The sequence below is a fragment of the Natrix helvetica genome (genome assembly GCF_964273705.1).
Source record: "Natrix helvetica genome assembly, chromosome: 3".
NCBI lineage: Eukaryota > Metazoa > Chordata > Lepidosauria > Squamata > Natricidae > Natrix > Natrix helvetica.
Genome location: NC_138549.1, coordinates 119,571,554 through 119,584,209, shown reverse-complemented (window position 1 = coordinate 119,584,209; position 12,656 = coordinate 119,571,554). Strand labels below are relative to the sequence as shown.

General features: G+C 39.9%; 1 protein-coding gene across 2 annotated transcripts in view; it reads left to right on the top strand.

The window, feature by feature from the left end:
• CFAP57 (cilia and flagella associated protein 57) overlaps positions 1-12,656 on the top strand; it is a 38,054-nt gene that overhangs the window by 3,160 nt on the left and 22,238 nt on the right. For both annotated transcript variants that reach the window (XM_081947452.1, XM_081947453.1), the window contains exons 3-8: positions 907-1,193; positions 1,622-1,829; positions 4,424-4,576; positions 5,170-5,309; positions 7,963-8,128; positions 9,506-9,619. In XM_081947452.1, the coding sequence (XP_081803578.1) occupies positions 907-1,193; positions 1,622-1,829; positions 4,424-4,576; positions 5,170-5,309; positions 7,963-8,128; positions 9,506-9,619 (1,068 nt within the window). The remainder of the gene's footprint in view (positions 1-906; positions 1,194-1,621; positions 1,830-4,423; positions 4,577-5,169; positions 5,310-7,962; positions 8,129-9,505; positions 9,620-12,656) is intronic.

The window sequence follows — 12,656 nt, the reverse complement described above, 5'->3', positions numbered from 1 at the left end:
ACTTGAGAGTAGTGCAAAATGTTAATGATGTAGCACTGGATTAAGTAATATGTAGAATGACCGCTACAATTTTGCTTTTAGCTAAATGGGGACCTTTTAAATATCTTTACACAAAAAGCTGCCAGGAATCAATTTGGATTTGGTGCCATACAAACCTAAGAAATATAGTATATATGGTGTAGAGAGTAGGAAAAATGACCTTGACAGAAATATACAGGAATTGGTACTAAGGGAGCATCTGAAGGAAGAAATAGCAGACTGTAGATGGCTTTGTAAAATGGAGTCAACAACACTGGCAGAATGAAGAGCTGATGAATAGATTGGCTCTTCAATAATTTATTTTAAGAGAAGGTATTACAAAATTGTTTATACTTGTGATGGAGATGATGTCACATGAATACTTTTTCTTTGCTAGATTTTTAATTTTCTTTTTCTCTTTCTCTCTTCTGCACTTCTACTCTTTTTACTTTTCTACCTTTTTCAGTTTATATATTTAATTGTTATAAATAAATTAATGTTAATGACATTACTATTTAAAAAAAGAACAATTATACCAAGGCAAAGGTGGGTTGAAAAAGTTTTAGGTTCAGAGCCATGAGTTAACATCCAGAAGTGGTTCAGGTAGATACCAGTACTTTCACAATTCAGTGGAGTATAAGAAGGAGGAAGAGGCATGGAATAATTACATTGCACGATTCTGTTAACATAGTCAATCCCAATAAAAATAAGTTTAGCCTTCCTGTGGATTTCTTGGTCTGGACTGAAAAGTAAGGTTAACATGTGCATATATACGCACTAAATATAATAGAATTGTGTTGCCCTTGATTTTAATGAATTAAATTAATTAGTTGAATTGCACATACGTTAATAATCATCAAATGATCGGATATGTGTGTTTCTTTTCAGGTGAGCTTCAATCCTCAGGATAATACTCAAGTCTGTGTCATAGGAAATGGTATTTTCAAGCTATACAAATACACAGAAGGAACCTTAAAGCAGACCAATTTCTTACGGGGAGAACCCCAAAACTACTTGTCCCATGCCTGGCTGTCTGAAGATAAAGTGATTGTGGGTTCTGATGCAGGCAAACTCTTTTTATTTGATTCGGGTGATTTACGGTGGGAGACAAGTATTGAGCGGAAAGAACCAACCACTGACACATTGCATGAAGAACCAGCTGCAGAATCAGAAAGGTGAGATTTCTGCAAATTGTTTAATCAAAGATTAAAAAAAACCCCATGATTCAACAATTGGATCTCCGGTTTCTGATAAAGCTATATTATGATTATTATTGTATGACGACCTTGATCTGGTTACTATCTTTGAGTATTTTAAAGATATCGTTAAATGTTTGCTTAAGAAACATTCTTGGTTTGGAAGGTAAGTATCTACCTTAAATGTACTAAATTCCAATCTTGAATTTGTAAAATGTGTTTATTCAGAAAATAAGCCATACTTTAAATCCTGGATGTAAAACGTATACAGCACAGCAACTTTAATATCACATTTTGGGTGGACAACTATCTTAAAATAAAGGAGCACAATATTTTTTTTTACACATTGCACAACAAATATTTGAAATTTTTAACAATTGCTCTCTTTGTCTCATTTACTTTTCAAGCCTCATTGATTTTCCTGTTACTAATTCCCCTGAGTTCTCTACTGAGGCAGTTTCTGAAACTGAAGGGCAGCAGCAAGCCACTCTGCCCCGAGTCACTGCTATTGCTGCATATTCCAAGGGATTTGCTTGCTCTGCTGGTCCGGGTATTGTTTTACTTTTTGAAAAGTCTGATGAGAAGGATGGTTACCGAGAAAGTCGAGAGATTCGGGTGCGTAAAAGTTATGAAGGGTATAATCCTTCATTTTGCTACTGTGAAACATTATTTCCCAGACCAGACTAGTAAAACTGATGTTTGGAAAGAGAAGACAGAAAGGATTTATGCCAAGCCAAACAAAAGGCATACTATAGTTTTTGATAGTGACAAAGTGGTTAGGTAATCCTCCCATTTAGTTCTGGTCCATCATATATGGTTTGTCATAGGACTACCCTCAAGAGAAAACTATTCTGCTTATTTGTAGCACAAATGAATCGCGCACTGTGATGATTAGTCATCCCATAGGGATCAATATTCAAGTTTTAAATATGGTGGTGCATTAGTTAGAATACAGTACTGCAGGAAAACTTCGCCTACAGCCTGGAGTTAAATCCTCGAGGGGGTTCAGAGTTGACTCAGGCTTCCATCCTTCTGAGGTTAGTAAAATGAGGACCCAGATTGTTGGAAGCAATATGCTGACACAGTAAACTGCTCAGAGAATGCTGAAAAGCACTGTGGGGCAGTATATAAGTCTAAGTGCTATTGATATTTAAGATGTGTTTTTAATTGCTATTTTTCTGCAGAATTGCTGTAGGCATATATTTACAAATACAAATACAATAGCAGAGTTGGAAGGGACCTTGGAGGTCTTCTAGTCCAACCCCCTGCCTAGGCAGGAGACCCTATACCATTTCAGACAAATGGCTATCCAACATCTTCTTAAAGACTTCCAGTGTTGGGCCATTCACAACTTCTGGAGGCAACCTCCACTGATCGATTGTTCTAACTGTCAGGAAATTTCTCCTCAGTTCTAAGTTGCTTCTCTCCTTGATAAGTTTCCACCCATTGCTTCTTCTTCTACCCTCAGGTGCCTTGGAGAATAGTTTGACTCCCTCTTCTTTGTGGCAACCCCTGAGATATTGGAACACTGTTATCATGTCTCCCCTAGTCCTTCTTTTCACTAAACTAGACATACCCAGTTCCTGCAACTGTTCTTCATATGTTTTAGTCTCCAGTCCCCTAATCCTCTTTGTTGCTCTTCTCTGCACTCTTTCTAGAGTCTCCACATCTGTTCTACATCATGGTGACCAAAACTGAATGCAATATTCCAAGTTGGCCTTACCAAAGCATTACAAAGTGGTATTAACACTTCACGTGATCTTGATTCTATCCCTCTGTTTATGTAGCCTAGAACTGTGTTGGCTCTTTTGGCAGCTGCTGCACACTGCTGGCTCATATTTAAATGGTTGTCCACTAGGACTCAAAGATCCCTCTCACAGTTGTTACTATTGAGCAAGGTACCACCTATACTGTACCTGTGCATTTTGTTTTTGTTACCTAAATGTAGAACCTTACTCTTCACCATTGAATTTCATTTTATTAGATAGTGCCCAATGTTCAAGTTTGTCAAGATCCTTCTGCATCTTAAGCCTATCTTCTGGAGTGTTAGCTATTCCTGCCAGCTTGGTGTCATCTGCAAATTTGATGAGTTCCCCATTTATTCCCTCATCCAAATCATTGATGAAGATATTGAAGAGTACTGGTCCTAAAACAGAGCCTTGGGGTACTCCACTGCATACTTCCCTCCATGTAGATGCAGTTCCTTTGAGGACTCCACATTGAGTGAGGTTGATCAGCCAGTTACGAATCCATCTGGTGGTGATGCTGTCTAATCCACATTCTTCTACTTTATCTAGTCATAGGTTATGGTCTACCTTATCAAATGCCTTACTGAAGTCAAAGTAAACTATATTGACGGCATTCCTCTGGTCCACTAATTTTGTCACTTTTTCAAAGAATGCAATAAGATTAGTCTGGCATGATCTGTTTTTGACAAACCCATGTTGGCTTTTGGCTATTATTTTGTTTACTTCTAGGTGTTCGCTTATCTTTTCCAGGATCTTTCCTGGTATTGAGGTCAGGCTGATAGGTCTGTAGTTTCCTGGATCTATTTTTTTTTTTTTTTTTTGAAGATGGGAACCACATCAGCTCTTTTCCAGTCTTCTGGCAGTTCCCCGGTGCTCCAGGATCTCTGAAAAATATAGTTCAGTGGTTCCGAGATCTCGTCTGCCAGTTTCTTCAGAACCTTGGGGTATAATCCATCCAGTCCTGGTGATTTGAACTCATCTAGGGTAGATAGGTGCTCACTTACCATTTTCTTCCCTATTTCATTTTGTATTCCTAATCTGATTTTTGTGGTACTTTTTTTGATAGGTTGGACTGTTTTATCCCTTTGTGTAAAGACAGATGCAAAACATGAGTTAAATAGTTCGGCTTTCTCCCTGTTGCTTGTCACCTTCTTGCCACTTTCTCCCAGCAATGGACCAATTGTTTCCTTAACTTTTTTCTTGTTTTTAACATGTTGGAAGAAGCTTCTTTTGTTGTTTTTTACTTTTGTGGCAAGCCTTTCTTCATTGTGAGCCTTAGCTTTCCTCACTTCATCTTTACAGGCTAGGGCTATTTACTGATATTCTGCCTTAGTTATGTCCTCCTCTTTCCACTTTTTATACTTATCTTTTTTGTCTTTTAATTTGTCAGAGAGTTCTTTATGCAGCCATCCTGCTTTCTTTTAAGGAAACAAAGTGTAATGTGGTTACTTTATTTTATAGATTCCTCAAGATCCATGCAGCAGTGATCCAAACCAATCAGATAAACAAGAGGTTGTGTGTATTGCCTTCAGCCCTGCAGAAGAGACACTTCTCATCAGCACAAATAAAAATCAGGTGTATTATCTTTCCATGTCATCAGCTGAGTTAACTAAAGTAAGTTATTTCACAGCCCCCCTCTGAGGGAGATGGGAGGTTTAGAAATATAAATAAATAATTAGTTCACACCAAACAATGAAAAGTACTACTACACAGGTAACATTTAAAAATGTATTTCTGCAAATGTAGAATACACTCTTAATAAGTGTGCATCAGACACATCCTCATGGTTGAGTTAAATATTATTCACTACACTTTCAGTGAGAGAAAATTTGCTGCTCCCACTAAAGATCCCTATCGTGTTACAAGTATTGTACCAACAAATATAATTACAGCGTTCTGGGCACATTAAGAAAGCCGCCACAGATTCCCCTTCCATCCCATTAAGTATTACCAGTTTGCAGAAAAACATCCAGAGGTGCCCCACCAAGATTTCATCCTGGACCTGGTAACTAAATCCAGATAGGTTTATAGAGATTGCTATAATCTCTTTGTTTTCTTCTTTTTGATGATAATTAAAAGCTAAGGTCATTGCACATTTTGTTCTGATAGATCTAGTGTATATTTAATCCCATTGAGAATGTTTGGTAGAGTTAGTATTAGACTATCATATAGGTATTTGTTCGATAATACATATGATGTTTCATAAGGGAGAGACGGCTCATTTTGAATACCTGAACTTCCCAATACACTCTTCTGCTGTTACTGGCTTGGATACCTGCATTCGCAAACCACTTGTTGCTACATGTTCGCTTGACAAATCTGTCCGTATCTGGAATTATGAAACAAAGTAAGGAGGCCTGCTTTCTTGATTACTGCATGTGTCTTTTGACTAAGTGAGCAATATAATAGAATAAATGAAAATTGCATCTACTTGCTAGGATTGGACAGCCATTTTTTAAGAATAGAATAGAATTCTATACTGGTGAAGTGTGATTGGATACATAAGGAATTTTGGATTGGATACATAAGCTCTGAGTGTACAATAAAACAATGAAGTAAAAGGTCATAAGTTATAGTTTCAATCATTAATCATAAGATAGAAATAACAAGTGTTAAATCATAAGATACCAATAGGAGAAGATAGTAGGAAAGATTAGAAGACGAGAAAAGAGAAGAGGAAAAAGATGAGAAAGATTTGGAATACTACAAGTAGTCCTCAACTTATGACCACAATTGAGCCCCAAAATTATGTTGCTGAGACATTTGTTAAGTGAGTTTTGCCTCATTTTATGACCATTTTGCCACAGTTGTTAAGTAAATCACTGCAGTTGTTCAGTTAGTAACATGGTTGTGAATCTGGCTTCCCCATTGACTTTGCTGTAAGGTTGCAAAAGGTGATCCCACACCGCAACCATCATGAGTCAGCATCGGCATTCTGATCACATGACCATGGGAATGTTCAATGGTCATGTGAAAACATGGTCAAAGTCACTTTTTAGTGCCGTTGTAGTTTTGAACAGTCACTAAATCAACTGTTGTAAATCAAGGACTACCTATATAGGCTCTCCTGCTTGAGCAGGGGGGTTGAACTAGAGGACCTCCAAAGTCCCTTCCAGCCCTATGATTCTATAGTTCTGAAAACAAGTTCCCATTACAATAATGTAGTTGCAGTAGAAATGGGTCACTGGCACTATGATGGTAGTTTAGGAAAGGATTATTATCTGTATAATGGTTTTAAATCCGGGCAAAAATCCATGTAGTATTTTGAGCTGTCCAAATTAGAAAAAAATGCAAATATTTTTTAGATAAATTTGGTGAAATGTTCATGCTGTTTCTCATTAGGTCAGAGAATGCAAATAGAATGTTATTAAAATATTCAAAACTATTATGTAAAATATTGGGTTAGCTTGATTCCTAATTTTTTGCTCATGGAAAGAAGTTGTTCAAATAGCTGATCATTCCCACTTAATGTTTTATAATATCTATGTTGTATTGCATATTATCATTAAAATGTTCTTAAGTCTTCTGACACAGCATAAGATAACAAAGGGGCCCGTTAAAATTTCATATCCAAGACATGAAGGAGGGAGGGGTTGCAGCTCCGCCTGGGGACAGGAGGGAGGGAACAATAACGGAAAGACTCAGGTCACAAAAATAAATATATCTGGAATATCATTTTAATTGTTGATATATTAGAAAGTGGCAAAAGAGATGATTGAACACATGGTTGATACAATGAATAATAAGATGCTGTTTCTGCTTATCTTTTATCTTTTGGTTTTTTCTTTCTGTAAAAAGTTGTGAGAATTGGAGAGATTCCTACCTCTAGCACGATGGAGCTGCCCCCAAAAAAATTTTTTTTGTATATCCACCTACCCTTTTCCCCAAAATTTTTTAAAAACCAATAAAATTCTTTCAGAAAAAAAAATTCATACCCTAGATTACAACACACAGAGTGAAAGAATTCCTTGTTTGTACAAAGTCATCATCTGACACATATTACTATTCTCTGTTCCTTTTTTTTTGTTTTGAATGTAATTCTTCTCTTGGAAGTTAGAGAATGCTAGACTGCTAAAAACTGATTGTGTCCAATTCATTATCCCAAACGTGCTTTTTCAGGAGGCAATTGGACTTATTTGTTTTTGCCTTGAAGACGTTTTGCTTCTCATCCAAGAAGCCTCATCAGCTCTGACAGGATAGTGAGGAATGGAAGAATATTCCTTGCATTCCTCACTATCCTGTCAGAGCTGAAGAAGAAGCGAAACATCTTCAAAGAAAAAACAAGAAAATCCAATTGCCTCCTGAAAAAGCACCTTTGGGACAACCATGATCTGGATGACTGAGAATCTCTACAGACGTCCCCTTCATTACAAAATGAGCATAAATAAATCTTACATAACTTTTATGATTACAGTCAGAAGCTGCCACATATCTAAATAAGTAGCCTTCTTAAAACCCTTCTCTTACCAAGTGAACTCCTCAAATAAATATGAAATTAAGTATACATCTCCTGCTTTAAATTGTAATATATCTTCAGAAGCCATAACAGAATGGAGGATAAGGCAACAATGCCTACCCTAAGCCTATCAATGTATGGTAACTTAACAATTAGATGGAATCTAATGAAAATTATACCACTTTGGTCAGACATAGTAGTGGCAGTTCTAAATGTGCCAATTAATTAAAATATAAATGTAAAAGCAAATATAAATAGAAAAAAACTGAGCTGGTTTCAGGAATAGAGCTTTAACCTTTCTCTAAACAACGGGTTTTCCAGCTGCATGAAATCTTCAGATGTACTGAATTGCTTCTTTTATGGTGATATTATTTTTGCTACCTTGTTTACGTGTACTGAATTGGATAGTTTAGCCTTTGACCCTGTGGCCCTTCTCTTTGGTTTCCCAGTATTTCATCATAAAGTATGGCCAAGAATAGTACCAGCTGTAGGGTTTTTTATTAACTGTGTTGTACATTAATTGCCATGGCTGATCCTGCTACAGCACACTCGACTTATATAAAGAGTACCAAGAAGAGGCATATGCACTTGCTTTTCACCCTGGTGGTCTGTGTGTTTTGGTTGGTTTTGCTGACAAACTTCGACTGATGAATTTACTTATTGATGACATCCGGACTTTTAAGGACTTCACTGTACGAGGATGCCGAGAGGTAAGCATTTAGGGAAAGGTACTGATATAAAAACTTGTGTGGAAAATATGCAAAAGCACAATCACAGAGAAAAGTTTATAAGCAGATTGAAATGAGGCCAACTGGTTAGACAGCAATGTGTACTGTGTAGTTTGTGTTTGTAAGCTACGTTGCCGCATTCAGGGAATATACCTTTCTAAAAAGACAAAACATTCAAGGAAAATAGTTAAAATATCTTTGATGTCCAATTTCCTGTTATTATGATTTTAGTTCTAGTCTGCTAGATAAGTCTACTTTGTAATTAGTCAGGCTGGAGTAGGTGCTGGCTCATGTGACAATTTGGGCAGGCAATATTAAGAATCATTTTATGCTTGTTTCTTTGTATCCCTTTATTATTATTTTTACAAATAACATAAGGTGGCAAACATGTCCAACATTACTTCCTCCTCCTATTTTCCCCAAAACAATACCCCTGTAAGGTGGGTTGGTCTGAGAGAAAGTGACTGGCCCTAAGTCATTCAGCTGGCTTTCATGGGACTTAAACCCATGGTCTCCCACTTTCTAGCCTGGTTCCTTAACCACTACACCAAACTGCTTCTCATCGTACTTAAATTATTATGAAGGAAGACATGTGGAAAATGTTTTAGTGACAAAAGAATGTTACTCCTGGAAGGGTAATTCAGATAACTCAGAGCACACAAAGTATTGGTTTATTACACACACTATCCTTAAACATGCTTTTCTTTATACATTGTTTGCTGAGTAGACCATAGTAACTGGATTCACCCATCATTCAGTGATATAACAGTGGTTTACAAGCCACAATACATGGGTTCACTCAATATGTTAACCCAATGCAAACAATTTACAGTATGGATCAATATGAAATGTAAACCCAGTTAATATCTTCTGACAAAATGGAAGGCTTTAGATAACTTTCTTTTATTTGAAAGGCACTCAGAATCCTAACCAGATCCTTAGTAAGCAAGTAAGCATTGATTTGATTAGGGTTTGTCATGGTATAGCTAATTAATGATAATGTATATTAAGTATGGAGGCAAGCCTTGCAGCTGTGGGTAACCCTTCTACTAATTTGAATAGGGTCTGAACTGTTTTGAAAGCATTTGTGGGATGTTAAAGTATATTGAATATTTAATGTGCCAAAAGATTAGTGTATAGATCATTTCTTTGACAGGTTTTATAAGAACTCTGAATACATATTTGGATGTTCCTAGACACAATTTAGCTTTTTGAACAAAAATGCTTGTTGGGGGACACTGAAAGAATAGTTCTATCTGTCAATCAAAAGGGTACAGGATTACTAGATGATGCTTCCTACATAATTTCCAAATTATGTAGATATTACTGATTCTCATAGTCTTCTGCTTCTTTCTTCAGTGCACCTTCAGTACAGGTGGTCATCTGTTTGCAGCAGTTAATGGAAATGTGATTCACATTTACTCTACCATAAGTTTTGACAATGTCATAAATCTGAAAGGACACAATGGTAAGGTAAGTGATTAGAGCTATAAGGTAGGTAAAATGCAAGTAAAATGTACACACAAAGAGGGAGCCTATCTCTAAGTGGGAATTGAAGAATATGAACTTCCATAAATCTTTTCTCTTTATAATCAGGGAAAAGGGAAAGAGACTCTTCCAGTTGATCAATAGCAGCTAATGTATTTCCTTTAAACTATTTGGGCAGGCTCCTTCCACTGGAACGTGCAAATTTCTCTCTGAGCTCCTCCTGGGCTTGATCCTTCAGTTCCTCTTCTGTTTCAGACAAGAAGCCTGCAGGAGGAGGAAAGCACTAATACTGTATATGTTAGATCTGGGCAACGAGAGACAGACTGCGGACACGAAGTGACTTAACAGCTCTTTATTAGTAGTAGTAGTGATCCAGCTTGTTTGGTAGTCGGAGGGTTCCCCTTTTATAGGGATTGGGCACGCCCCTCGACCAATCAGAGGGATACCTGTTTCCCGCTGTAGGAGCGGACCAGAGGGAAGACTTATCCCGATATATGTTAATATCTAACACCCCTCCCCTCCTAGATGGGACGTTGCGGTAGGTGACATAATCTTTTAGGTAGGTGGGTGTTTGTCTTGCTCGGGAGGAACGTCGTAGTTCGGGTTGGCTTGAAGTGGTTGCAGGACTGGGTGCGGGTTGGTTCGAAGTAGTTGCAGGATCGGGTGCTTTTTCTATTTCCCGTTCTGGAGGTCTTGTGCCTTCGTTGCTCGGGCATTCAGGAGTTTGTTCGGCTGCGCTGTCTGGGGTTTGCTCTGATACGTGCGTGTAGTCTTGTTCCACGCTTGGCTCACCGGCGTCGTTGTTTCCTATGCTGGGGTTTTCTTGTGGCTGACTTTCCGTAGACAGGAAACTTTCGTCTTCATTTCTAAGGTTGGAGTGTGCTAGGCGACCCCGCAGTTGATCGATGTGCCTTTTCCAATTCCGCCCATCTTCTAGCTCTACCAAATATGATCGTGGACCTGTGATGCCTATGACCTTTGCCGGCATCCATAATGTCCCCCCCGTGTAGTTGTGAGCGTATACTGAATCCCCTACTCTGAAAGACCGGATCTTACTTGTTGAGTCTGGGGGAGCCGTGGCAGAGTAATTCGGGTGGAGCCGGTCTAGGTGAGACCGTAGGCGACGGCCCATGAGTAGTTCAGCGGGGCTCCTACCCGTTGTTGCGCTCGGGGTAATGTGTTGAATGAGGAGGTAATGGTCAATGCGTGTTTGCCAATCACCTGGACCCATCCTGGCGAGGGCCTCTTTTGCGAATCGCACCATTCTCTCTGCCTGTCCGTTTGATGCTGGATGGAATGGCGCGATGAGGGCATGCCGGATTCCCAACCCTGCTAAAAATGTTTCAAAGTGCATGGCCGTGAATTGGGGGCCGTTATCGGATACGAGGAGATCAGGCAGGCCATGGGTGGCGAAGAGTCGCCGTAGAACCTTTATGACTGCCTCTGCCGTGGTTGAAGTCATTAGGACTACATCTAGCCATTTTGAGTATGCATCCACAACTATAAGGAAAGTCTGACCTTGGACTGGCCCTGCGAAGTCGATGTGTATTCGCGACCAGGGTGCTTTGGGTTTCTCCCATTCTGTGGCGGGCGCTTCCGGGGGTGCTGATCTCGATTCCTGGCATGGGTCACAAGTGGCCACCCACTCCTCTATTTCTTTGTCCATGTTTGGCCACCACACGTAACTTCTTGCTAACGCCTTCATTCTAACAATCCCCGGATGACCCATATGTAAAGCATCTAATACATTTTTACGTAAAGCATACGGAATAACAACTCGATCCCCCCACAACAAACATCCTTGTAGCACTGAGAGCTCGTCTCGTTTCGACCAAAACATTTTGAATTCCGGGCCCACATTTCCCTTTGGCCACCCCCTCCAAACCCAAGTTTGAACTTGCTTTATTACATTGTCTTTAGAGGAGAACCTTGCAACATCGTAGGAAGAAACCGGTCCCGAATCCAAACAGTCAATGAGCAATACCGGTACTTCTGGAGTGGGGTCTGGCAGAATGTCAGGTAATGGGCAACGGCTGAGTGCGTCTGCGTGTCCAAGAGTGGAGCCCGGTCGATGTATCAATTTGTATGAATACGCAGCCAGGAAAACAGTCCACCTGGTCATGCGAGGAGAAAGGGAGACCGGAGTGGGGCGGTTTCCCGCCAAAAGTCCCAACAGCGGTTTGTGATCTGTGATCAGTTCAAAATCGCGGCCGTAGAGGTATTCGTGGAAGCGCTTTACTCCCGCGACGGCAGCCAGCGCTTCCCTGTCCATTTGGCTGTAATTTCTTTCAGCCGATGAAAGAGTTCTGGAGTAGAAGGCGATGGGTGCTTCTTTTCCGTCGGGCATCCTGTGGCTGAGGACTGCTCCAACTCCGAAAGGTGATGCGTCGCAGGTCAATACCAGCGGTAGGGTCTGGCTGTATTGAACAAGCAATGAGTCAGTGGTGAGCAGGCGCTTTACCCCGGCGAAAGCTGCAGCTTCGGATCGTCCCCATTTCCATGGTGCGTTCCTCTGGAGTAGACGGTGTAGTGGCTCAGCAACGGTCGCCTTCTGTCTCAGAAAAACGCTGTAGAAGTTAAGTAATCTGAGGAAGGCCTGCAACTCGGTCTGATTTCGTGGTGTGGGGGCGTCCTGGATCGCCTTAATTTTCTTTGAAGTGGGGTGTATTCCCTGACCATCGATCCTATAACCCAGGAATTCTACGCTAGGCACGTTAATTTGGCATTTTTCTTTTTTAAGGCGGAGACCCTTTTCTCTGATTCTGGCCAAAACAGATCTGACTCTTTTGTTTAATTGCTCCTCATTTGCAGCGGACACCAAGATGTCGTCAAAATAGGGGACGACTCCTGGTATCCCTTGCAAAAGTCGTTCCATGACGCTCTGGAACAATCCTGGGGCAATACTCACACCGAATTGTAGCCGGTTGCATTTGAATGCTCCTCTATGCGTCACTATAGTTTGGGCCTCCGCTGTGGCGCTATCAACTGGCAGTTGCTGGTAAGCTTGTGCCATGTCTAACTT